General features: G+C 49.4%; 1 protein-coding gene across 1 annotated transcript in view; it reads left to right on the top strand.

Moving 5' to 3' along the window:
• LOC147100955 (zinc finger protein Aiolos-like) overlaps nt 1-27973 on the top strand; it is a 160515-nt gene that overhangs the window by 64982 nt on the left and 67560 nt on the right. Inside the window, exons 3-4 of the mRNA XM_085966063.1 lie at nt 6463-6720; nt 8873-9040. Coding sequence (XP_085822189.1) covers nt 6463-6720; nt 8873-9040 — 426 coding nt within the window. The remainder of the gene's footprint in view (nt 1-6462; nt 6721-8872; nt 9041-27973) is intronic.

The following is a 27973-nucleotide window of genomic DNA, read 5'->3' on the forward strand; positions in this document are numbered from 1 at the left end:
CTGCAACCTCTATTTTCCCGATGGGGTACACTCTTTGCCCCGTGTATGTTTTCAATATAATCCCCGTATCCTGTAGGGGAATATGTTGGAATAACTTTCCGTAATCTTTCTTATTTATGACCGTCAATGCCGATCCAGTGTCCAATTCCAGTTTTACTTGGACTCCTTCTATCTGAAGAGTGACCCAAATTGTCTGGAGGTCTGCACCCTTACCAGCGTTGAGTACTCTTAAGCTAGCCAGTTCATTACAGCTTAAGCTAGCCAGTTCATTACTGCTAGCATCTGAATCGGACTCCTGTTCGGTCACCTTGTGTACCTTTGCGTATTTTCCTTGCGGTGACTTCTTGTTGCTGGTCTTCTTCCCTGACCTGCATACTCTAGCTATATGTCCAAGCCTACCACAAGTTCTACATTCTTGGTTTTTAAACCAACACTGGTTCTGATCATGCGTTGTCTTTCCACAACGATAACATTTGCCAGAACTCACACCCAATTTGTGTGCACTGAGCTCCGGTGACCGTAGCTGCATTACTGCCGTGCCTCTCGCTGCGGCTTCGTGTGCTGCTGCCATAGTGACCGCCTTCTCAAGCGTCAGCTCATTCTCCTCGAGCAGTCGCTTTTGTGTATCCTGTTTAAATAAACCACACACAAATTTGTCTCGAAGTGCCTCTGTCAGTCCCGTTCCAAACTGGCAATATTTCGCTAATTTACGCAATTCCAGCAAATAATCAGCATTGCTTTCATGCTGTAGCTGCCTTCTGTCGTAAAATTTAAATCGTTCCGCTAGCATCAGCGGCGTGGGGTTTAGATGATCTTTCAGGACAGTAACAATCTCATCGAACGTCTTATCCGCCGGTTCATCTGGTGATAACAGGTGTTTCAATTGCCCGTATGTCTTCGCACCCATTAAATTTAATAATGTTAGAGCTTTATCTTGGTCATGAATTTTATTGGCCTTACAATAATTTTTTACTCTTTCAACATATATGGCCCAATCTTCGAGGTCACTATCAAAGGTGCTAATATTCCCGTGTTTAGGCATTGTAGATTTGCAATTTCTCAGATTTTATTTTGTTTACTTGTTATCAAAGATGGCGGCTTCCCGCTCTTGCCGTCGTCCTCCGCCCACAAAATGGCGGTTTTCCCGCGCTTGGCGGTCTTCACCCGTCCCCCGACGCCGTCTCCCTTCAGCCCCCGAGTGCGGCCCTTACCTTTGGTTCCGATCGCTGGCCCGCGCTGCGCCTCGCACTTGAAGCGGCTCCCGGCCTCTGGCTCACCCGCTCGCGCGGCTCTTGCTCGCTCCCTCCCGGGCTCTGGCTTACCCGCTCGCGCGTTTCAACGCGGCTCTTATCAGGGATTGCGATCGCCCTTATCTTCTCCAACTTCCCCAGCCCTGTCTTTGCAGCCAACACTGCACGGCTTACCCCACCACCTAGGTTGAACAAGGAAACTGCAGAAAGACTTCTGTCAGTCGCTGGAAGCTGTCAGGATGTTTGCTGCACTCCAGTGCTCAGTCGCTGATGGAGGCTTCAGAGTCCTAAAGCCTGTCGCTTCTAGTGGGGTGGTGATGTTTGAAACCTCTCTTCAACTGCCGCAGGGTAAGAACCTGACTCGTCGCCAGTGTTAAGTATGTGTATTGTATTGAACAATTAACACAAAGACTTAAACGTATAACTCAAACAGGTCTTTACTGGTTGGAGGTAGGGACTATACATAGGTCTTTACTTCATGCCCACAGGCGGGAACTGAGGGGGATCAGTACCCACAGTACTATTTATACCCCTATGGCCAGGAGTGGTACTGCGTATCACTACGCCCAACAAGTAGTGCAGTCCTGTCCATAGGTTCAAAGTAGCACACATATTACATACACAACACTACCCTTGTCCGTTCTTAACTGCCCTCTACAGATGCCTAGCAAGCCACTCTGTTGTAACAAAACAAGAAGGCGGCTCACCACCACCTCCTCAGGGGAAGTAGGGATGGGCAATAAATGCTGGCAACGCCAGCAACGCCCACATCTCTGAGAATTAATTTAAAAAATACTCTTGTATAAGCTATCTGATTCCTCTCCTGTTTTGTAAGCTAGGGAATAAATCTAACCTAACCCACCTGACAATAATGTGGGGGGTGCGGGCCTGTATTACACTCCCCCTCCCGATTTTACTCTAAATTGAAGTCTTCCCGCTCCCACATCATTACCTCTGGTGTCCCCCAAGGATCTAGCCTTGGCCCCCTCCTATTTCTCATCTACACGCTGCCCCACAGTGACATCATCCGAAAATACGACGTCAGTTTCCACATGTACGCTGACAACACCCAGCTCTACCTCACTACCTCCTCTCTCAACCCCTCCACAGTCTCTAAATTATCAGACTGCTTGTCCGACATCCAGTTCTGGATGTGCAGAAATTTTCTCCAACTAAACATTGGAAAGAGCGAAGCCATTGTCTTCAGTCCCCGCCACAAACTCCGTTCCCCAGCCACCGACTCCATCCCTCCCCCTGGCAACTGTCTGAGGCTGAACCAGACTGTTCGCAACCTTGGTCTTGTGCTTGACCCTGTGATGAGCTTCCGACCACATATCCGCTCCAGCACTAAGACCGCCTATTTCCACCTCCGTAACATTGCCCGACTCTGCCCCACTTCAGGTCATTTGCTGCTGAAACCCTCATCAATGCCTTTGTTACCTCCAGACTTGACTATTCCAACACACTCCTGGCTGGCCTCCCATGTTCCACCCGCCATAAACTTAAGGTCATCCAAAACTTTGCTGCCCATATCCTAACTCGCATCAAGTCCTGTTCACCCAAAACCCCTGTGCTCACTGACCTACATTGGCTCCTGGATAAACAACGCCTCAATTTTAAACTTCTCATCCTTGTTTTCAAATCCCTCCATAGCCCTCGCCCCTCCCTATCTCTGTAACCTCCTCCAGCCCAACAACCCTCCGAGATCTCTGCGTACCTCCAATTCTGGCCTCTTGAGCATCCCTGATTTTAATCGCTCCACCATTGCCGGCCGTGCCTTCAGCTGCTGAGGCCCTAAGCTCTGGAATTCCCTCCCTAAACCTCTCTGCCTCTCTAGTTCTCTTTTCTCTTCTGAGACACTCCTTAAAACCTTCCTCTTTGACCAAGCTTTTGGTCACCTGTCCTAATATCTTATGTGGCTCGGTGTCAAATCTTGTTTTATAACGCTCCTGTGAAGCACCTTGGGATTTTTACTGCGTTAAAGGCGCTATATAAATGCAAGTTGTTGTTATTGTTGATTGTCCGCATGAGTCAGATTACAACCAGGAAGAATTAGAATGGGAGAGAAGAGGAGACATACTTGAAGTGTAGATAATATATATTTTTTATTTGTCCAGGAGCAAAGTCATGGGAGATCAACTAGCATTTTATTATATCCTGTTCCTTTGCATATGCGTTATAATACCCTATTTTTATATACATTATAATATATACTTCCACGTAATATATATATATCTCTCTCCGAAGTTTTCTCTGCTGTCCTCTGCTACTCTCCGTTCCTCAGCACATTGACTCCTCACCAAGGTTTAGTTCCACGGGCGCTGCGCATTCTCTGGTACAGGGTACCTTGCCCAAGAAGCCTTTATTCATGTACAACCCTTACAATGAGAGTCAGGAGACTTTTTGACCACAGTGGTCCAAGGGAGGGGAAGAGATGAGGGATTGCAGCCAAGTTCTGTCCTGTCCACACCTGATGTTCACCTTATGCAATTCCAGCGCGGGCACTAGACAACTTTCAGGAGTAGGAACCATGGTTAATTTTTCCATACCCAATCCAGAAATACTGAGGTCAATTACAGCACCCGAACTTAGCACAGACCAAGATTAAATCTAAGACCTTGTGTATATATTTTTTAAATTCGTTTATGGGACATGGGCGTCGCTGGCAAGGCCAGCATTTATTGCCCATCCCTAATTGCCCTCGAGAAGGTGGGGGTGAGCCACCTTCTTGAACCGCTGCAGTCCGTGTGGTGAAGGTGCTCCCACAGTGCTGTTAGGTAGGGAGTTCCAGGATTTTGACCCAGCGACGATGAAGGATCGGCAATATACTTCCAGGTCAGGATGATGTGTGACTTGGACTGGAACTTGGAGGTGGTGGTGTTCCCATGCACCTGTTGCCCTTGTCCTTCTAGGTGGAAGAGGTCATGGGTTTGGGAGGTGCTGCCGAAGAAGCCTTGGCGAGTTGCTGCAGTGCATCTTGTAGATGGTACACATTGCAGCCACGGTACGCTGGTGGTGGAGGGAGTGAATGTTTAAGGTGGTGGATGGGGTGCCAATCAAACTGGCTGCTTTGTCCTGGATGGTGTCAAACTTCTTGAGTGTTGTTGGAGCTGCACTCATCCAGGCAAGTGGAGTGTATTCCATCACACTCCTTACTTGTGCCTTGTAGATGGTGGGAAGGCTTTGGGGAGTCAGGAGGTGAGACACGTGCCGCAGAATACCTAGCCTCTGACCTGCTCTTTTTGCCACTGTATTTATGTGGCTGGTCCAGTTAAGATTCTGGTCAATGGTGACCCCCAGGATATTGATGGTGGTGGGGGATTCGGCAATGGTAATGTTGTTGAATGTTAAGGGACGGTGGTTAGACACTCACTTGTTGGAGATAGTCATTGCCTGGCACTTCTGTGGCACAAATGTCACCTGCCACTTATCAGCCCAAGCCTGAATGTCGTCCAGGTCTTGCTGCATGCGGGCGTGGACTGCTTCATTATCTGAGGAGTTGTGAATGGCGTTGAACACTGTGCAGTCATCAGCGAACATCCCCATTTCTGACATTATGTTGGAGGGAAGGTCATTAATGAAGCAGTGAAGATGGTTGGGCCTAGGGCACTGCCCTGAGGAACTCCTGCAGCGATGTCCTGGGGCTGTGATGATTGACCTTCAACCACCACAACCATCTTCCTTTGTGCTAGGTATGACTCCAGCCAGTGGAGAGTTTTCCCCCCATTTCCCATTGAGTTCAGTTTCACTGGAACTCCTTGATGCCACACTCGGTCAAATGCTGCCTTGATGTCAATGGCAGTCACTCTCACCTTACCCCTGGAATTCAGCTCATCTGTCCATGTTTGGACCAAGGTCCAAACTGGGCATCAGTGAGCAGTGAGCAGGTTATTGGTGAGTAAGTGCCGCTTACTAGCACTGTTGATGACACCTTCCATCACTTTGCTGATGATTGAGAGTAGACTGATGGGGCTTAATTATACACTGGCTAAACTTTCTTGTCAGGGTGTGAATTCCTTCAGCTTTCACTGCCATGCCCTTTGTCTTGTTGGGCCATGCATCACCTGTGACCAAGAGAACAGGTAGTTGGGTGACTGCTACCAGGTTCCACTGACAGCACTCTAAGAGAACTGCCAGGACTCCCTGGAGAGCAGCCTGGAAATGAATTATCTCCAGATTCTGCCTGGTCTTCATTCAAGATCATCCCACAGCAGCACATCTGAGATCAGCAACTCAACACTGTGAGGGAATTGAACATTGTCCTCCATTGCCCTGGTGCCCTAGGCTTATACTACATCACTGTGTTGACTATCCTGTCCTTTTATATTTGTCATTTAATTATGCCTCTGTTTATAATCATTGTGATGCGCTATTGTTTGCTTCCTGCTTTCTGTGGTTATTCTTGGTAAAGAGACCATGCATTCATTGAGTTTTGTGCTCATCAAGGTGAAGATGTTCGCACTGAAAAATGGAGCACTTTCATATTAGTGCACCCAGTGCCCCCATGAAACGCTCTCAAATTAAATATTGTACGCTGAGAGGCAGCGTAAAGCTCACTCTAAAGCACCCTTAACCTTAGTCCAACATCTGAAGAGCAGCCCAGATTGTGCCGGGGTGATCGTCTCCGTTTCCCACACCAACTATTCTGTATCCTCCTAGAGTGAGGTGGTCAGCCTCGTGCCAAATTAAGATCCGGCTTGTGCCTCGGGAGCATGCTCGATAGGAATTGGATTGAGACTGTCTAAGCTCATTTCACATAGTACTGCTAGGGTCATCAGATGGAGGAAGCTTTCGTCCCATCTATCTGGGCAGGATTTCAACCCAGGGCCCAGGAGTGAAGGACCAGAGTTTAATTCATTGCAGCACTCAGTCCTCTTTTGAACAGTTTGTTTAATTGAAAATAAGCAAAATATTCAGAACGGTAAATTTTCCATTTGCAAATTTCCGGTATAGCCTTCACCCCGCTAGAGATGCAAATTGGAAATCACACCCGCTCAGATTGACAGGCTGTGTGAGTTTTATTGCAATATTTAATTTGAGTAATTACTGCTAAATGTAACACAGGATAGATGTGTACAGTTTTGTGATACGATTATAGCTTTTTATTGAGAAAATATATATGTTTTTAAAAAGGAATAAGTAATTTTTGAAACAAAATGTTATTCACTGGAAGAATGAACTGAGGGTTATTTTATTACTTATTGTCCGGCAGATGCAGTAAAGCCCGAAGATGATGAAAGCGAGCAAGCTCTCGATCTAAGGGAGGATGGGTGTCACGTTGAGGAGTATGGAGGAACCAACAGCGGCAGCTGCCTGCTGGAGAACGATGCCTATGACGGGGATCAGTTCAACAATCGGTCAACTGCAGCCGACGGTATTAGAGCGTCTAATGGAAAACTGACATGTGATATCTGTGGACTGTCATGTGTTGGGCCAAATGTCCTCATGGTACACAAGCGAAGCCACACTGGTAATTGGTGTTACTAAATTTACAGTACAAGACAATAATCCATTCAGCATTGTACAGTGGAACCAATTTAAATGCATAACATTTAACAAATATCACACATCAGTGTTATTTTAATTAATATGTAATTGTTTTACCTCCTGAATACAGGATTTTTTTTTACCCATATTATTTCTTCACAGGAGCTGTTCAGTGCTGGGGTGGGGTAGAGTCCGAGCCACGCACTTGTCCAATGGCACTATTCGTGCAACATCACTGATAGATGTGTTTCCTGGCCACATCACTACTCGATGGCCAGTGGACGTAGAGTCCGAGCCACGCGCTTGTCCAATAGCACTATTAGTGCAACATCACTGATAGATGTGTTTCCTGGCCACATCACGGCACGATGGCCAGTGGACGTAGAGTCCGAGCCACGCGCTTGTCCAATAGCACTATTAGTGCAACATCACTGATAGATGTGTTTCCTGGCCATGATGGCCAGTGGGCGTTGCACTCATTATCCGTGTGATTCCATGGCAGATGCTCATTAATGGATAAGGTTTGAGCAATTAGCCAGTGGAAGGTGTACTCTTTGCCAGTGTCCTTTTTCTGATTGGCCAGTAAGCAGGGTGCTTATTGTCAGACTGATTGGCCAGTGTTTGTTGCCAGTACTGTGTAAACAATGGCCAGTAGGAGATACGCTCAGTGCCACCGTGTGATTGCCCAGTGAGACTGTGTGTTATAGCAGAATGTGCTGTCTTCATTTTCCCCTTAAATTAATGCAAAATCAAAGCTTCACTCCTTTCTGTTCTAGTGACTTCAAAGCTGCAATCCTCCATTTTCTTAGCAATCTGCTTGACAATCACAGGACGGTTTAGAATCAAGCTAACCAGCACTGTATCTGCACTCTGGTTTATTTTAGAACGGCTCCACAAACTGTAAATAAATTGCTACAATCATAGTAATTGTAATTCAGCAATTTTTGGCTTCATTTCCATGACAACCCTAAGAAACAAGATTCTGCAGCCTGTACCTCTTTATATATTGCTAACAGTCACACACTTTCTCTCCTTGAGCGAGTTGATAAGTAGTTTCCACTAATACCTGGCTTTGATTATTTAGCTGCAAAAGGTTTGGGAGTTTTGTCAGGAAAGGTAAATCATTTGTAAACTATAATTTTGAAACATTTGTAAGATTTATTTGTATCCTGATCTCAATCACTTCCCCCCCCCCCTCTCCCAATACCTTCTCAGTACATCACCCGTTACAAGGAGGATGCTGCTTAAATTCCCCTTTGCTATTGAGTATTACATTGTGAATTTAGTTGAAGATGAGCCAGGGCTTTGAGGTAACCTAGTCACAGCAGCATGTGTTACAAACAATCAGAATTCTGCCATCTAGCTGTGATTAGTGAAAAGTATGCACAATGAACAAGGCTGTCTGCAGCAGAGCAAAGACATTTCTCTAGGGCGTCATTACTAATTTTAGGATAACCATAGTGCTCACGATATGCTGCTGGCATTATGTGGATTACCTAAGAGCCTTGGAAAGAATATGACTATTTATTTGTGTCTTCTCTCCCACTAACTTGGGTCCCCACTTTATAGCCCCATTGAAGTTTGAAAAGTCAGAGCCTGTGGGAATGTTGTCTGTCACTAGACATTAACGTGAGCCCGATGAGACACCCATTCACATATGGCATAAACACAGTAAGTCAGCATGAAATCCTGGCCTAAGGCTACATTCATTTGTTGAAGTTATAGTCCATGTTGACCAGCGTCAAATGCACGTTCCTGATCCATTGCTAACACTCCGGGATATATTTATAAGGGTTAATTTTACAAATTCACATTCCTGGCACAGAGATTCGCCTCCGGAACATGTGTTGGGAGCTCAGGCACTCACCCACCATGATTAACAATGAACGGGTGGGAAACCGTGGGAGGTGCACTTCCAGGAGTGTGAAGCACTAAATGTACCCCAGCAAACGGCTACTCTCCTATTCATGAGCGCCTGTGTTTTTCAAGAAAGACTTTAGCAAAGAGGACATTGCAAATTTGTGTTACATTCTGCAACAATCTGCCCCAAAAAATATTACATAAATGTTTGTGTATGTAAAATGGGTTAACTTATTAAATCATTAAAGGTATCTTCACATCTTTTGCTTTTGCAGGTGAGCGTCCCTTTCACTGTAATCAGTGCGGAGCATCCTTCACCCAGAAAGGAAATCTTCTGCGCCACATAAAACTTCACACTGGTGAAAAGCCCTTCAAATGTCACCTCTGTAATTATGCCTGTCGACGTAGAGACGCTCTGGCAGGTCACCTGCGCACACATTCCAGTAAGTCAATCAGTGAATTCAATTATTTAGTGTCATCAAAAACTTTTGACATTGTTTCAGATCAGCTTCCAAGAAGTATGAGTAAAGGTCATGATTTGCATGCAAGCTTCATTTGAGGAAATAGGCCGGAAGCAGATCGAACAATTTCAAATTCTATAAAATTATAGTTTAGAGAAGAAACATAAAATGTTCATAACAACCAGTAAGTTTCAGTGATTTTCTTGTTAACATAACTGTCTGCCATAATTGTTTGCAACATGTTAATATAAATTACATTCCTCCGCAGTGAAGTAGGACTCATCGAAAGAAACAAGGCAGGAAATTCTGTTAAAGTCAACTTTTCAATAATGGGCCATATTTTCCGATCGGAGGCTTCCTGCGTGCGGAGGCCTCCGATCTGGAAAAATCCTACGCCCTTACCTGAGGGCTCCGGAGGTCCGGACATTCCCCCTCCTGGGCCTCTGCTCTACGGAATGCGCAGGTCCCAGGTATCCCAGGGACGCATGCTTTTACCAGGCGTAAGATTTTTAAGGGATTTCAGTGGGCGGAGGTTCTGTAGAAAGCGGAACACTCCACCTGCAGAGGCCTTTCTCTTGTGCAGACACAGGGCCTGTCGTGGATTCTTGACAGATTGGAAGTGCCGGTTTTCAGCGCATACGCTTCACATGCCTGAATCCGGCACTTGCAAGGTCCCTACGGGTGTGTACGATTGGAAAATACGGGCCAATATATTCAGTTTTCAGTTTTTATTTTATTTTTTCAGAAAACGTTGAGTTGTGTTCTGCTGCAATAACCCTCACAACCCAGTCAATTATTTCTCATGTTTAGAGCAACTTTGAACATTTCAAAAACTACCCAGTCATCTCAGTGTGTTCAAGGTGATATCAGATGATGATTATGGATGAGGAAGACCATTCAGCCCACTTTGACCCGAAGTTCTTCCCAATGCAGCATCCAGTTGCGCTTAAATGATTTCAGGGCTTTCACTTCCCCGACTCTTCACTGAAAGTCGATTCCACGTAATGATCACTCTTTCTGTGAAGAGGAACTTCCTGATGTTAGTCCTAAATTTGCCTATTTATTAGTTTGAACCGGTGCCCCCTTGTCCTACTCTTGCAATTTAATTTGAGGTAATTTTCTGATTTACCTTTTCCATAATCTTTCTAGTCCTCTATCCCTCTGTAAGGGCACCTCTTCCAGACTGAAAAGCCCAAGCTTCTCAATTCTTTCCTCATAATTCAGCCCCTCTAACACTAGGAATCAGCCTCGTGGTTCATCTCGTATCTTTGTATCATTTTCACGCTGGAGGAAGAGGACAAAATACCAGCAGTACCAGGCAACCTAAAAATAAGTCAAGGAGGGAAACTTCAATATAAGTTAAAAATGGTGATGGAGAAAATGAAGGCTTTGGGCTAGATTTTCAGTCGCTTGCGCCAGCAGTTAGCGCCTTAAGAGAAGTGATTTCCGGGCGCTATGCGTGTAGCGCCCGGGCGCAGCGCAGTTTGCGCCCCGCCCCAAATTAAGTTGCCCGTTAGCGCCGGCGCAAAGTTTAGCGCCCGCCCGGATGCGCGCGCAGAAAATGACGTCACATCCTCGTGCAACGCCCTTTGGCCGCCCCGATTGCAAACTTCAGTCGGACCGCCCCATTGTGCGGCGGGCGGCCGGAGCGTTTGGAAAAAGGAACGCAACACAACCAGCGCAGGCCCCGGGGGGCGCTAATTAAAGGGAACGTCCTCTCCAGTATAAAGGCCAGCCTTTTTTCAGAAAACAGTCTTGTGCAACGCATTTCTGGAGACACAACAAGGAGGATAGCTAACTGGTTTCAAGCAGCAAGAGCCAGGTATTTTTGGACTCAGGCCATAGCGCTGCAAGTGGCCATTTGGAAATTAGACTGTTTGCCAGGATTTGATGGGGGCTGCATGGGGTGCCAACGCGGAGCTGCAGCGCCATGTCTGTAGGGCTCGCAGACGCATTGTGAGAGGGGCAGCCCTGGCTAGAGGCAGAGGGGGCTACAGGCGTCGGCCACGTAGGCCTTACCCAGTCAGGCTATACCGCCAGCAGCGCTCCTACCTAAACATGAGTGCCGCGCGATGTGTTAGAAGGCTCCGATTCCGAAAGGAGGTGATTGCAGAGATCTGCCACCTGCTTCGCCGAGATCTGCGGCCAAAGCTCAGGTGCAGGACGTCTCTGTCGGTGGAAGTGAAGGTGACGGTGGCATTGAACTTCTATGCCACCGGCTCCTTCCAATACGCTGCTGGGGACATAGCAAACATCTCCCAGTATGGCGCGCATCGCTGCATCCGCCACGTGACCGAAGCACTGTTCAGAAGGAGAAGCCAATTCATCTCCTTCCCCATGGCCCTCGAGAGCCAGCATCAACGCGCATTGGGATTTGCCAGACTCGGGGAATTCCCCTTGGTGCAGGGCGCCATTGACTGTACGCATGTGGCTTTGCGGGCCCCTCTGGAGCATGGCGAGCAGTATCGCAACAGGAAGGGCTACCATTCTCTGAATGTGCAGCTGGTATGTGACCACAAGCAGCGCATCATGGCAGTCAATGCCAGCTTCCCAGGCAGCAGCCACGATGCCTTTATCCTGCGGCAGAGTACTGTGCATGACATGTTCCAGGCACAGCCTCCCCCAAGAGGATGGCTCATCGGGGACAAAGGCTATCCTTTGTGCACCTGGCTCATGACCCCGCTCCGCGCGCCCAGGACCGCTGCTGAAGAGGCCTACAACGAGAGCCATCAAACCACCCGCAACATCATCGAGCTAACTATTGGGGTCCTCAAGCAGCGGTTCCGCTGCCTTGATCGCTCCGGAGGAGCTCTCCAGTATTCGCCGGACCGGGTCTCCCAATTTGTGGTGGTTTGCTGCATGCTACACAACCTGGCTATCCGCAGGACTCAGGCACTGCCACCTGACGTTGGACCAGCACCTCAGGAGGAGGAGCAGGAGGAGCATGAGGAGGAGGAGGAGGAGCAGGAGTACGTTCCCAGGAGGGAGCGACCAGGGCCAAGGGCCGCACGACGCCACCTTATTACACGGTACTTCTAAGCCCCCTGTCAGGGAATGGCCAGGGGCCATGAGGGAAGATGAATGCAGCCGCTCCGCAAGCCCTCAGCCGGCGAAGCCAACAAACACTAAGAAGAACAACCATGGAGACTGCATGAATAAAGATAATTTTTTATTGCACAAAAATGAAAAGCCCTTCCCACATGAATCCCCAAAAACAATAAACGGACCCCACAAAAAGCCCAACAAATGACTCACTCCCACAAACTGGGGAGGAGTCACTCCACCTTTCTTCAAACCGGGTCTCAACGTCGGCCTAACGCAAAAAATAAGCCCTCCAAAAGCACAACCATGGGCAAAATAAAGATGGCCACCGCCATATTAAAGGAAAGCTGCCCACACCCTCTACTGAGTGGCCCGCGAGGGCGAGACCTTGGCCAGCCTTTTGCCTCCCCTGCCCGGCCTGCTGCTCCTTCGCAAGCTCTGCCCAGTGGCTGCTGCGAGGCTGGGGGAAGGCGCCTGAGGCTCAGATGCCCTTCCGCCAGATGCCGCTGGGGGGCGGCCCACACGGCGTTTGGGCCTCGAGGGGCCGTCTGCTGAGTGGCGCACCTGAGCCTGGCCACCATCAGCTGCAGCCGCTTGCCCTTGACGCCCCAGTGGGGGAATGGCGGCGACGGATGGCGCAATGTGGGCCAGCTGGCGTCTGGGATGCGCTGGCTGGTGCTGTGGCGCGGTGGCACTCGGCCGGGCCCGCACTGCAGGATCCGCAGCAATCAGCCGAGGGGCGGCTTGCTGGGATGGTCCAGCGCGGCGGCTGCCCTGGCGATGCCTGCCTGAGACAGCGCGTGTGGCAGCAGTGAGTGCCCCTGTGGTCCTGGTGTGCGCGCGCATCACATCCGCCAGGGTCTTGACGGCATCAGTCAGCATGCGGCCACTCGCGGCAGTTGCTGCCCCGAACTCGCGCACACTGGTCGCCAGCGACTCGATGGCCTCAGGCATGCGCCCCACCACGCTCATGAGCTCCGTGTGGCGCCGGTCCGAGTCGTCGGCCATCTTATCCAGCTTCCGCACCTCCTCCGAAGTGAAGGTGTCCGGACTGGAGTCGCGACTCTCCCGCTGGGGAGGAGGGGGCCGAACTAGGGGACCCTTGCCGCGTTGGTGACGCCGAGTGTGCCGAGCAGCAGCACTCCCCTCTGATCCTTCCCCCCTTTGGGGGGAAGGCCGCGGGCCACGTGCACGGCTGCTGGGTGGCTGGACGCCACTGGTCCCAGAAGCTGCATTGCCCTGCGACAGTTCCTCCAGGCACTCGTCCAGTGAGGAGGTGTCAAGCATTTCCTCCTCTCCTGCGGGACGTGACTGTTCCCTCGAAGGTCCGGCTTGCTCCTCCTCCTCCTCCTGGTCAGAGGTGCTGTCACTGGCAGCTTCAGGGTCCTGGTCGTCACCAGCTGAAAGCAGAAATGCACAAGAGTAGCTTCAGAGTGAGGAGACGGCGTCAGCGAGGGAGTTAGGACTGGTGGGATTCAGCGCATTGGTGGGACAGTGGCAAAGGAGGTAGCTCGGATGGGCCAGTGCGACGCGAGAGGGCCAAAAGGCGAGGTCCTTACCATTGCCGGGCAGTGGAGGGTTGGATACACCGCACGCTGTGGGGACAATCACACGGGCTCCCATGAGCACACACACGCGCTCCTCCAGCCGAGTGAGCTTCTGCAGCTTGGCGCGGCCACCCCTGGCACGGGCCTGGCGATTAAACACTACTTTAGCCTGCAAGAGAAAGGACGGGCTGTAAGTGCGCAGTGAAGCCCTGATGTAGTGTGCACTGCCTCCCATGGTGGAATAGCTTGGACAGAGTGAAGCCCTGATGTCGAGTGCACTGCCTCCCATGGTGGAATAGCTTGGACAGAGTGAAGCCCTGATGTACTGTGCACTGCCTCCCATGGTGGAATAGCTTGGACAGAGTGAAGCCCTGATGTACTGTGCACTGCCTCCCATGGTGGAATAGCTTGGCCAAAGTGTAGAGTGCCAAATGGCCATTTGATGCTCATGACTGTCCCAATGCTGCTGGCTGAGGGCTGGCCAATAGGACTTTCAGCTCCCTTTGCCCATCATGTCAGGTGTACATGCAAGAATGAGGAGGAGACTGGAAAGGCTACTCACCTTCACAATCCTGGTCAGATCGTTGTATTTTTTACGACATTGTTTGTGGGTCCTGGGGGCATCGCCGGTGAACGTCACCCTCTGGGCGATCTGCTTCCAGGCTTTGGTGTAGTCATGGTGGGTTGGATTCCTCCCACTCTCTGGAAACAAGATCTTGCGCCTCACCTCCAGAGCTGTGACCATTATGTCCAGATCACCCTCTGAGAAGCGCAGGGCACGCTGACGGGCCTTCTCTGGCGTTGCCATGACTCCCTGGGGCTGAGCAGCAGTGTTGAGGCCTCTTTGCAAGGCTGCAGTGTGCAGGGCGTGGCAGCAGACCAATTCGTCCCTTCCCCCTTTAACAGCTGGTCGGCACCACGGGGTCTGCTGTCAGTGCAAAAATGACCGCACCCGCGCTGCGCCCCGCCTGGGCGCTATCCCTCTGGACCGCCAGCTTAGCGCTTAAAGGTAGGAGTGGAACGCCTCTTTTAGCGCTCCACCACCCTCTTAGGGCGAAGCCACTGAATTTCCGGCAACGGGGCACTACTTTGGGGCGGGCGCTAACTTCGGGCGGGCGCTAAGGTTAGCGCCCCAAAACTGTCTATACTGAAAATCTAGCCCTTTGTGTCTTAATGCGAGGAGCATTCGCAATAAGGTGGATGAATTAGCTGCGCAAATAGATGTAAACGGATATGATATAATTGGGATTACGGAGACATGGCTCCAGGGTGACCAAGACTGGGAATTCAATATCCAGGGGTATTCAATATTCAGGAAGGACAGGAAAAAAGGAAAAGGAGGTGGAGTAACATTGCTGGTTAAAGAGGAGATTAACACAATAGTAAGGAAGGATATTAACTCTGATGATGTGGAATCTGTATGGGCAGAGCTGAGAAATGCCAAGGGGCAGAAAATGTTAGTGGGAGTTGTGTACAGACCCCCAAACAGTAATGCTGAGGTTGGGGATGGCAATAAACGGGAAATTAGAGACGTGTGCAACAAGGGCACAGCAGTTATCATGGGTGACTTTAATCTACATATAGATTGGGCTAATCAAATTAGTAACAATACTGTGGAGGAGGAATTCCTAGAGGGTATACGGGATGGTTTCCTGGACCAATATGTCGAGGAACCAACTAGAGATCAGGCCATCTTAGACTGGGTATTATGTAATGAGAAAGGATTAATTAGCAATCTTGTGCGAGGCCCCTTGGGGAGGAGCGATCATAATATGATAGAATTCTTCATTAAAATGGAGAGTGAAGTAGTTGACTCAGAGACTAGGGTCCTGAATTTAAATAAAGGAAACTACGATGGTATGAGGCATGAGTTGGCTAGGATGGATTGGGGAACGTTACTTAAAGGGTTGACGGTGGATACACAATGGCAAACATTTAAAGATCGCATGGATGAACTACAGAATTTGTTCATCCCTGTTTGGCATAAAAATAAAACAAAAAAGGTGACTCAACTGTGGCTAACAAGGGAAATTAGGGATAGCATAAGATCCAAGGAGAGGACATATAATTTGGCCAGAAAAAGCAGCAAACCTGAGGATTAGGAGCAGTTTAGGATTCAGCAAAGGAGGAGAAAAGGATTAATTAAGAGGGGGAAAATAGATTATGAGAGTAAGCTTGCAGGGAACATAAAAACTGACTGTAAAAGCTTCTATAGATATGTGAAGAGAAAAAGATTGGTGAAGTCAAGCGTAGGTCCCTTGCAGTCAGAATCAGGGGAATTTATAATGGGGAACAAAGAAATGGCAGACCAATTAAATACATACTTTGGTTCTGTCTTCACAAAGGAGGACACAAATAACCTCCCAGAGATGTCGGGGAACATAGGGTCTAATGAGAGGGAGGAATTGAATGAAATCAGTATTTGTACAGAAATGGTGTTAGGGATTGAAGGCCGATAAATCCCCAGGGCCTGATAATCTACATCCTAGGGTACTTAAGGAAGTGGCCCTAGAAATATTAGATGCATTGCTGATCATTTTCCAAAATTCTATAGACTCTGGAACAGTTCCCATGGATTGGAGGATAGCTAATGTAACCCCACTATTTAAGAAGGGTGGTAGAGAGAAAATGGGGAATTATAGACCGGTAAGCATGACATCGATAGTGGGGAAAATGCTAGAGACCATTATTTAAAAGATTTAATAGCAGAGCACTTGGAAAACAATGACAGGATCGGACAAAGCCAACATGGATTTACAAAAGGTAAATCATGCTTGACTAATCTACTGGAATTTTTTGAGGATGTAACTGGTAGAATAGATAAGGGAGAACCAGTGGATGTGGTGTATTTGGACTTTCAGAAGGCTTTCGATAAGGTCCCGCATAAGAGATTAGCGTGTAAAGTTAAAGCACATGGGATTGGGGGTAAGGTACTGTCTTGGATAGAGAACTGGTTGGCAGACAGGAATCAAAGAGTTGGAATAAACGGGTCTTTTTCCGAGTGGCAGGCAGTGACTAGTGGGGTACCTCAGGGATCGGTGCTAGGACCCCAGCTATTCACAATATATATAAATGATCTAGACGAGGCAACTAGATGTAATATCTCCAAGTTTGCAGACGACACAAAGCTGGGTGGGCGTGTGTGCTGTGAGGAGGATGCAGAGAAACTCCAGTACGATTTGGACAGGTTGGGTGATTGGGCAGATGCAAGGCAAATGCAGTATAATGTGGATAAATGCGAGGTTATCCACTTCGGTGGCAAAAACAGGAAGACAGATTATTATCTGAACGGCAATAGATTGGGAAAAGGGGAAGTGCAACGAGACCTGGGTGTTCTTGTGCACCAGTCGCTGAAGGTATGCATGCAGGTGCAGCAGGCGGTTCAGAAGGCAAATGGTATGTTGGCCTTCATAGCGAGAGGATTTGAGTACAGGAGCAAGGATGTCTTGCTGCAGTTGTACAGGGCCTTGGTGAGACCACATCTTGAGTATTGTGTGCAGTTTTGGTCGCCTTATCTGAGGAAGGATGTTCTTGCCATGGAGGGAGTGCAGCGAAGATTCACCAGGCTGATACCTGGGATGGCAGGAATGACATATGAAGAGAGATTGGGTCGATTAGGCTTATATTCGCTGGAGTTTAGAAGAATGAGAGGGGATCTCATTGAAACTTATAAAATTCTAACAGGACTGGACAGACTAGATGCAGGAAGGATGTTCCCGATGGCGGGAGAGTCCAGAACCAGGGGCCACAGTCTAAGGATAAGGGGTAAGCCATTTAGGACAGAGATGAAGAGGAATTTCTTCACCCAGAGAGTGGTGAACCTGTGGAATTCTCTACCACAGAAGGCAGTTGAGGCCAATTCATTAAATATATTCAAGAAGGAGTTGGATATATTTCTTGAGGCTAAAGGGATCAAGGGATATGGGGAGAAAGCAGGGACAGGGTACTGAGTTTGGATGATCAGCCATGATCTCATTGAATGGCGGAGCAGGCTCGAGGGGCCGAATGGCCTACACCTGCTCCTATCTTCGATGTTTCTGTGTTTAAGATCGACAAATCTGCAGGACCTGATGGTTTCCATCCAGCGTATTAAAATAAATAGGTGAGGAAAACGCAGACGCATTCATCAACATTTCCAAAGCTCTTTAGATTTAGGAATTTTGCCTTTAGATTGGAAAATTGCAAATATCACTCCGTTATTTAAGATGGGAGGGAGGGAGAAACCAGGTAACTATAGACCTGTTAATTGTGGGGAAGTTACTGGAATCTTATCATCAGGGCAGAGTGACTGAGCACTAGGATTAATATCAGCTGATGAAAGAGAGTCAGCATGGATTTGTGATGAGTAGACCATGTCTTACTAATTTTGTTGAATTTTTTGAGAGGTGGGAGGGAGTAGAGATAAAGGGTTTGTTCAATGATTGTTGGGATGTGGCAAGTGGTGTTCCCAGGGATCTGTACTGGGGCCTAAGCTTTTCACCATATATAGTAATGACTTGAATTAAGGAGTAGAGAGCTGTATATCCAAGTTTGCAGCTGACACTAAATTAGGTGGCACAGTAAGTTGTGGAATGGAAGCAGGAAGTTAAAAAGGGGCAAAGTCAGACTAAGTGAGTGGGCAAAACTATGGCAGATGGAGTTCAATATGGAGAAGTGTGAGGTCATCCACTTTGGATCTGAGAAAGACCAATTTGAATAATTTCTTAATCATGATAAACTAGAAACTGAAGCTGAAAGAGCAAAGAGATTTAGATGTCTATGTACACAAAAGTTAGTGCACAGGTACAAAAAGTAATCAAGAAGATAACGGAATGTTGGCCTTTATCTCAAGGGAGTGGGAATTCAAAATTGGCAAAGTTATACTTCAGTTGAGCAGAGCCTTGGTTAGACCCCATCTGGACACAGCGTTCACTTTTGGGCACCACACCTCAGGAAGGATATATTGGCTTCGGGTGGGTGCAGCGCAGATTCACCAGAATTATACCAGAATGATGTTCCCGTATTCACGATGTTCCTATGATGTTCCCGTATCCGCAATGTTCCTATGATGTTCCCATATCCACGATGTTCCTATGATGTTCCCATATCCACGATGTTCCTATGATGCCCCCGTATCCACGATGTTCCTATGATGTTCCTGTATCCACGATGTTCCTATGATGTTCCCATATCCACGATGTTCCTATGATGTTCCTGTATACACGATGTTCCTATGATGTTCCCATATCCACGATGTTCCTATGATGTTCCCGTATCCACGATGTTCCTATGATGTTCCTGTATACACGATGTTCCTATGATGTTCCCATATCCACGATGTTCCTATGATGTTCCCGTATCCACGATGTTCCTATGATGTTCCTGTATACACGATGTTCCTATGATGTTCCTGTATCCACGATGTTCCTATGATGTTCCCATATCCACGATGTTCCTATGATGTTCCTGTATACACGATGTTCCTATGATGTTCCCATATCCACGATGTTCCTATGATGTTCCCGTATCCACGATGTTCCTATGATGTTCCCGTATCCGCGATGTTCCTATGATGTTCCTGTATACACGATGTTCCTATGATGTTCCCATATCCACGATGTTCCTATGATGTTCCCGTATCCACGATGTTCCTATGATGTTCCCGTATCCACGATGTTCCTATGATGTTCCCTTATCCACAATGTTCCTATGATGTTCCTGTATCCACGATGTTCCTATGATGTTCCCGTATCCACGATGTTCCTATGATGTTCCCGTATCCACGATGTTCCTGTGATGTTCCCGTATCCACGATGTTCCTATGATGTTCCCGTATCCACGATGTTCCTATGATGTTCCCGTATCCACGATGTTCCTATGATGTTCCTGTATCCACGATGTTCCTATGATGTTCCCGTATCCGCAATGTTCCTATATGTTCCCGTATCTACGATGTTCCTATGATGTTCCCGTATCCACAATGTTCCTATGATGTTCCTGTATCCACGATGTTCCTATGATGTTCCCGTATCCACAATGTTCCTATGATGTTCCCGTATCCGCGATGTTCCTATGATGTTCCCATATCCACGATGTTCCTGTGATGTTCCCGTATCCACGATGTTCCTATGATGTTCCTGTATCCACGATGTTCCTATGATGTTTCTGTATCCACGATGTTCCTATGATGTTCCCGTATCCACAATGTTCCTATGATGTTCCCGTATCCACGATGTTCCTGTGATGTTCCCGTATCCACGATGTTCCTATGATGTTCCCGTATCCACAATGTTCCTATGATGTTCCCGTATCCACGATGTTCCTATGATGTTCCCGTATCCACGATGTTCCTATGATGTTCCTGTATACACGATGTTCCTGTGATGTTCCCGTATCCACGATGTTCCTATGATGTTCCCGTATCCACGATGTTCCCATGATGTTCCTGTATCCACGATGTTCCTATGATGTTCCCGTATCCGCAATGTTCCTATGATGTTCCCGTATCCGCAATGTTCCTATGATGTTCCTGTATCCACGATGTTCCTATGATGTTCCCGTTTCCGCAATGTTCCTATGATGTTCCCGTATCCACGATGTTCCTATGATGTTCCCGTATCCGCGATGTTCCTATGATGTTCCTGTATCCACGATGTTCCTATGATGTTCCCGTATCCGCAATGTTCCTATGATGTTCCCGTATACACGATGTTCCTATGATGTTCCTGTATCCACGATGTTCCTATGATGTTCCTGTATCCACGATGTTCCTATGATGTTCCCGTATCCGCGATGTTCCTATGATGTTCCTGTATCCACGATGTTCCTATGATGTTCCTGTATCCACGATGTTCCTATGATGTTCCCGTATCCACGATGCTCCGATGTTCGTATATCCACATTATTCCTTTGGCAACAAAATAAATTGTTCTACATGAATATCAGTGGAAAGAACATTATCAGACTGAATGGAAATTGTTGGAAATCAGAGCACTGTAATGTCTCCTGTGATCAGGCTTCAGTTTGCTGGCAAGAAGTTGTGACCATTTCTTGGTGTGATATTTTCGAGTGGGAGCGCCAGGCCCTTTCACAGTGGTGTATGCTGGGCAGGAAGAGCCTGACTTCCTACTAAAGCAGAAATGATCATGGACGTGGGAGTAGTTTGAGCGTAAAGTACATTGGTGTTGTTGACCTCTGTAAGACAGGAGAGGCACATTGGTCACTGCAATAGAGACATTAATATCTGTTGAGGGACAAGCATCTCTAAGATAGCAAATTATTTCTGGGAGGGGCTCTGATCATTGAGGCAGGGACGGTGACCATTGGTAAGGGACACTAGACATTAAACCTTCTCTGCATAAGTTTGTTAGTGATTAGCAACATGTAAAATTTCCTGGAAGCTAGATAAGTACATGAGGGAGAAAGGAATAGAAAAATATGTATGAAACTAAGAGGGGTGGGAGGAGGCTCGTGTGAAGCATAAACACCGGCATGGACCAGTTTGTCCAAATGGCCCGTTTCTGTGCTATAAAATTCGAGGTAATTACTTTAATTGTCCATGTCATTGATTGCATTTTGACTAATTGTATTCCAGTTAATAATCCTGTCTTCCTGTCTCTACATTGCCTTCCTTCGAGCAGAATAGCTTCAGATAACTCCATAGTTGTCATCTGTGGGTTTGTTATGGTCAGGGGCAGGGCACTGGAAGGGGCAGTGGAGAGGACCACAACCAGCTCATCGCACATCCCTGATTGAGAGGATGTATGGTCGTGAACAGAGGGCAAGAGCAGAAATGGGAGGAAATAGAGATAAGTTCTCCCTCCCCACCTCAGAAAATATCCTATGCCTCCTGCACATATGATTAGTGTCTTAACGGAGCTGCATAAATATATATGGAAAAAAAAATATATAATTGCAAGTTTAGTAATGGAACTGGAGGGAAGTACAGTCTAGACCACTTCCATCTTTCCCTGTTGCTCACACGGCTGATGGGTGTCACAGCTTCATTGTTGATGCTGTAACTACTAACCCAGAGACACTAAGATGTATGGTAGCATAGTGGCTATCTTACGGGACTAGTAATCCATGAGATGTGAGTTCAAATCCCACCAGGGCAACTGGGGAGTTTAAATTCAGTTAATTAAATAAATCTGGAATAAAAAGCTAGTATTAGTAATGGTGACTAGGGAAGGAAACCTGCCGTGCTTACCTGGTCTGGCCTATATGTGACTCCAGACCCACAGCGATGTGGCTGACTCTTAACTGCCAGCAAGCCACTCAGTCGTATCAAAAAGACTGCTCCGATGGACTGCAGTGGTTCAAGAAGGTGGCTCACCATCACCTTCTCAAGGGCAATAAATGCTGGCCTTGCCAGCGATGCCCACATGTTAAAAACCAAAGCAACGCTATTTTAAAAGAGCTCAAAACAAATGAAGACACTTGGGCCTAGAAATTCGGTTTTGGCGCAGCGAGGGCTTTAGTGCCGGCGCTAAGTCCCCCTGCGCGTGCCAAAAATTCAGTAGCGCCGCGCCCAAACGGCTGCCGGCGCTACTGAGGGGTCTCATCGCCTCAAAACTGGCGCCACGCGCCGCATTGCGGCGCTATTCCGGCGCTGCGGCGCCCGCTGCGGTGCGGCAGGCTCGGGAAGTGCAGGCCTCCTCCTTCCATTAAGGAGGAGCTGCCTGCACCCGGCCGCGGCCCGCGATAATCTTTTTAAAAATGAGCCCGGCACCTCGGACAAATGCCGGGCTTGCTTCTGTTCCGGGGGGGGGAGCGGGGGGAAGTCCGGGGAGGGAGCTGCGGCCAGGCGGCCGGCGGGAAAGCGGCCGGCCGCCGCGGGGCCTTTAATGCGCCGGCGCAAAGTTCTGTAAGGCACCTCTGCCAGAACGTTGCTTGCGGCTGCCACGGGCGAGGCGGCCGCAACTCAATTTCCGAGTTCGGGCGGGTTACCATGGCAACCCGGACGCTGCGCACACCGATGACGTCATCGGTGCCGGCGCAGCGCTACCGGCCTAACTCCGATTTAGGGCCCCTGTCAATTTCTAAACTGGCCATAACTTCGGCGCTAGGCCCTCTAGCGCCTCAAAAGCGGCGCTAAGGCCAGTGAATTTCTAGGCCTTGAGATTTAAAGTAAAAGGTGGTGCAATCCTTCAGGATTCTTGTCTCAGTATAGTAATGAACTGTAGTGAGGAAAACTGAAGGCCCAATTTAGAGAAACATCGAAACAGAGAGAGGCCATTCGGCCCGTCGTGCCTGTGCTGGCTCTTTGAATGAGCCGTCGTGCTCAGTCCCACTCCCCCGCTCTTTGTCCGTAACCCTGTCAGTTCCTCATCCTCCAGAACCGTCCAACTCCCTTTTCAAATTATTGCTGGAATCAGCTCCCGTCACCTGTTCAGGTCGAGCGTTCCCGATCCCGACAGCTCTCAGTGAAAACATTTCTCCTCATCTCCCCTCTACATCTGTTGCCAATGATTGTGAATCGATGACCTCTGGTTATTGACCCACTTGCCAGAGCGAATACTCTTTCTCCATCTACTCTATCAAAACCTCTCATCATCTGGAAAACCTCGATTAGGTCACCTCTTAACCTTCTCTGTCCCAAGAACAGTCCGAACTTTTCCAACCCCTCCTTATAACTGAAGTCCCTCAGCCCCAGTCCAAATATATTTATTAGTCATATAATAATGAGACCAATCAGTTTTCATGTCTGGCTCTCCCTGTTGCTGCCAATTTCTCAGTTTAGCAATTTATTGCCGTGTTGTTATTGATTCATCACCAACTGCACAGTGGAAAGTTTCACATTGTCACCTACATTACAGAAGCACATACTGTAATGTGTGGGCGGGTAACAATATAACAGAAAGAAACAGAAAATCAAAAAAGAAACTGTACAGTTACCTCCTCCTCCGCCATTTATGCAACAATATTTTCCTCCTTTTTGATCCCTGTAACTGCGTGCCATTCCCTGACCCAAAGCGATGTTCGTATTCCGAGCCCTCACCTGTGCTGCCCTTCAGCCGGCTGTGAGCAGGTGTGTAGGAGAAATGTGTAAGACTATTCCCTTCCCCTTGGGAAAGTATTCCATCTTCACCAAATGGTAGGGATCTGGAGTTAATGATACACCACATTATATATTCAACTTATGGTTAGAACTGTTAATATTTTGTATATTTCCAAAGAATATGAGTCATTAAAATAATATAAAGGTGCACTGCACTTATTTAAGTAGAAAGAATTATTTACCCTTTCCCTTTGGGTGGCTTTTCTATTTTGAATTTTATCATTGTTTTCTTAATCAAACTCGGAAACAATTATGGCCGTACACCCTGCACCCGCCCTACCTCTCTCCTTGCTATTTCCGAGTGAGTTACACTGACTGACACAAGTAGTGAGACTATGGCAGCTGTCAGCGCGCTGCATGTCCGCGAGGCAACAGGATCAAACTGCAGGTGGGCTTTGATCTGCAGCCACAATTCTCTCAGCCTATCCATATTGAAAATGGCATTCTAATGAAGTAGGAAGAGCTCCTCTCCTTTCTAAGAGATTTATTTGTGAAACATTAGTTTGAAGGGTTTTTGGCAGCAATATTCTGATGACTGTCTAACGAGATATCTTACTGACCGCATCGTCCACTGAGGCTGAAGGCAGCTAGAGCTGGATTTTGCTGGTAGTTGAGAGTCTTCATGTCCATATTAAACATAGCACCTGTGCAGAAAATAAAGCCACGTGTGTCAGTAGCGGGGGCATTCTAATGCAGCTATTATTAATGCAACACAAGACTGCCTTTGAATGTGGCACTGTTTGGTTAGAAGTACAGAAATCTAAAGACTTCCATTTATATACCACCTTATCACTTCACTCAGCCACATCTCAAAGCGTTTCACATAAAGAATTACTCTCTGGAGTGCAGTGACTTCCCAGAAACCCATCACGTCTGGTCTGGTTTTCAGTCTCGTACTGATATTGTTGACCACTAAAAATTGGTTTTCGACCCGTGTCTTAACCTTCTCCACCCCCACACTGGCTGATAGTGTTTTGCTGACATCTGTTGTGTGCAGCGTGCACGGTGTCCTTGCATTAGGGCATCATGTCTTCGTAGACTTTAGCTTCAATTGGAGTGACAGATAAACAGCTTGAAATTAAGGATGTTCTGACAGGCTCTCTCTTTCATCTCAGAATCATTGGCCCCTGTGACCACTCCCCCCCCCCCCCCCCCCACCCACGCACCCACCCCCCTATCCACCCCACATCATCCCTGTCCCAGTACTGGGAAAGCATGGGGATACGAGACTGTGAGGGACTTGGTGGGGAACGAGGGCTTCAGATACTAAGCAAAGGACTGGTTAAGCAGGCTGGCAGAGGCAGTGATGTCATGGAGGGGGGAGGACCAGGAGAGAGGAGTTAGGAGTTTGAGAGTGTGTTGGTGAGAGAGTTGGGGGAGGCTTTTTCCAGGGGGTGAAGGTGTTGTTTGAGGCAGGCAGGGAGGGAAGGTGTTGTTGAGCAGGGGGTGAGGGTGTTGAGCAGGGGGTGAGGGGGGGTGAGGGTGTTGAGCAGGGGGTGAGGGTGTTGAGCAGGGGGTGAGGGTGTTGTTGAGCAGGGGGTGAGGGTGTTGAGCAGGGGGTGAGGGTGTTGTTGAGCAGGGGGTGAGGGTGTTGAGCAGGGGGTGAGGGTGTTGTTGAGCAGGGGGTGAGGGTGTTGAGCAGAGGGTGAGGGTGTTGAGCAGGGGGTGAGGGTGTTGAGCAGGGGGTGAGGGTGTTAAGCAGCGGGTGAGGGTGTTGTTGAGCAGGGGGTGAGGGTGTTGAGCAGGGGGTGAGGGTGTTGTTGAGCAGGGGGTGAGGGTGTTGAGCAGGGGGTGAGGGTGTTGTTGAGCAGGGGGTGAGGGTGTTGAGCAGGGGGTGAGGGTGTTGTTGAGCAGGGGGTGAGGGTGTTGAGCAGGGGGTGAGGGTGTTGTTGAGCAGGGGGTGAGGGTGTTGAGCAGGGGGTGAGGGTGTTGTTGAGCAGGGGGTGAGGGTGTTGAGCAGGGGGTGAGGGTGTTGAGCAGAGGGTGAGGGTGTTGTTGAGCAGGGGGTGAGGGTGTTGTTGAGCAGGGGGTGAGGGTGTTGTTGAGCAGGGGGTGAGGGTGTTGTTGAGCAGAGGGTGGGGGTGTTGAGCAGGGGGTGAGGGTGTTGAGCAGGGGGTGAGGGTGTTGTTGAGCAGGGGGTGAGGGTGTTGAGCAGGGGGTGAGGGTGTTGTTGAGCAGGGGGTGAGGGTGTTGTTGAGCAGGGGGTGAGGGTGTTGAGCAGAGGGTGAGGGTGTTGTTGAGCAGGGGGTGAGGGTGTTGTTGAGCAGCGGGTGAGGGTGTTGTTGAGCAGAGGGTGAGGGTGTTGTTGAGCAGGGGGTGAGGGTGTTGTTGAGCAGGGGGTGAGGGTGTTGTTGAGCAGGGGGTGAGGGTGTTGAGCAGGGGGTGAGGGTGTTGAGCAGGGGGTGAGGGTGTTGAGCAGGGGGTGAGGGTGTTGTTGAGCAGGGGGTGAGGGTGTTGTTGAGCAGCGGGTGAGGGTGTTGTTGAGCAGAGGGTGAGGGTGTTGTTGAGCAGGGGGTGAGGGTGTTGTTGGGCAGGGGGTGAGGGTGTTGTTGAGCAGGGGGTGAGGGTGTTGAGCAGGCGGTGAGGGTGTTGAGCAGGGGGTGAGGGTGTTGAGCAGGGGGTGAGGGTGTTGTTGAGCAGGGGGTGAGGGTGTTGAGCAGGGGGTGAGGGTGTTGAGCAGGGGGTGATGGTGTTGAGCAGGGGGTGAGGGTGTTGTTGAGCAGGGGGTGAGGGTGTTGAGCAGGGGGTGAGGGTGTTGAGCAGGGGGTGAGGGTGTTGTTGAGCAGGGGGTGAGGGTGTTGTTGAGCAGGGGGTGAGGGTGTTGAGCAGGGGGTGAGGGTGTTGAGCAGGGGGTGAGGATGTTGTTGAGCAGGGGGTGAGGGTGTTGTTGAGCAGGGGGTGAGGGTGTTGTTGAGCAGGGGGTGAGGGTGTTGAGCAGGGGGTGAGGGTGTTGAGCAGGGGGTGAGGGTGTTGTTCAGCAGGGGGTGAGGGTGTTGTTGAGCAGGGGGTGAGGGTGTTGTTGAGCAGGGGGTGAGGGTGTTGTTGAGCAGGGGGTGAGGGTGTTGTTGAGCAGGGGGTGAGGGTGTTGAGCAGGGGGTGAGGGTGTTGAGCAGGGGATGAGGGTGTTGAGCAGGGGGTGAGGGTGTTGTTGAGCAGGGGGTGAGGGTGTTGAGCAGGGGGTGAGTGTGTTGTTGAGCAGGGGGTGAGGGTGTTGTTGAGCAGGGGGTGAGGGTGTTGTTGAGCAGGGGGTGAGGGTGTTGTTGAGCAGAGGGTGAGGGTGTTGTTGAGCAGGGGGTGAGGGTGTTGTTGAGCAGCGGGTGAGGGTGTTGTTGAGCAGAGGGTGAGGGTGTTGTTGAGCAGAGGGTGAGTGTGTTGTTGAGCAGGGGGTGAGGGTGTTGTTGAGCAGGGGGTGAGGGTGTTGAGCAGGGGGTGAGGGTGTTGAGCAGGGGGTGAGGGTGTTGTTGAGCCGGGGGTGAGGGTGTTGTTGAGCAGGGGGTGAGGGTGTTGTTGAGCAGGGGGTGAGGGTGTTGTTGAGCAGGGGGTGAGGGTGTTGAGCAGGGGGTGAGGGTGTTGAGCAGGGGGTGAGGGTGTTGAGCAGGGGGTGAGGGTGTTGTTGAGCAGGGGGTGAGGGTGTTGAGCAGGGGGTGAGGGTGTTGAGCAGGGGGTGAGGGTGTTGTTGAGCAGAGGGTGAGGGTGTTGTTGAGCAGGGGGTGAGGGTGTTGTTGAGCAGGGGGTGACGGTGTTGAGCAGGGGGTGAGGGTGTTGTTGAGCAGCGGGTGAGGGTGTTGTTGAGCAGAGGGTGAGGGTGTTGTTGAGCAGAGGGTGAGGGTGTTGTTGAGCAGGGGGTGAGGGTGTTGTTGAGCAGGGGGTGAGGGTGTTGTTGAGCAGGGGGTGAGGGTGTTGAGCAGGGGGTGAGGGTGTTGAGCAGGGGGTGAGGGTGTTGAGCAGGGGGTGAGGGTGTTGAGCAGGGGGTGAGGGTGTTGTTGAGCAGGGGGTGAGGGTGTTGAGCAGGGGGTGAGGGTGTTGAGCAGGGGTGAGGGTGTTGAGCAGGGGGTGAGGGTGTTGTTGAGCAGGGGGTGAGGGTGTTGAGCAGGGGGTGAGGGTGTTGAGCAGGGGGTGAGGGTGTTGTTGAGCAGAGGGTGAGGGTGTTGTTGAGCAGGGGGTGAGGGTGTTGTTGAGCAGGGGGTGAGGGTGTTGAGCAGGGGGTGAGGGTGTTGAGCAGGGGGTGAGGGTGTTGTTGAGCAGGGGGTGAGGGTGTTGTTGAGCAGGGGGTGAGGGTGTTGAGCA

This window comes from Somniosus microcephalus, chromosome 24, assembly GCF_052327205.1.
Source record: "Somniosus microcephalus isolate GS21.2 chromosome 24, FLI_Smic_1.0, whole genome shotgun sequence".
Lineage (NCBI taxonomy): Eukaryota > Metazoa > Chordata > Chondrichthyes > Squaliformes > Somniosidae > Somniosus > Somniosus microcephalus.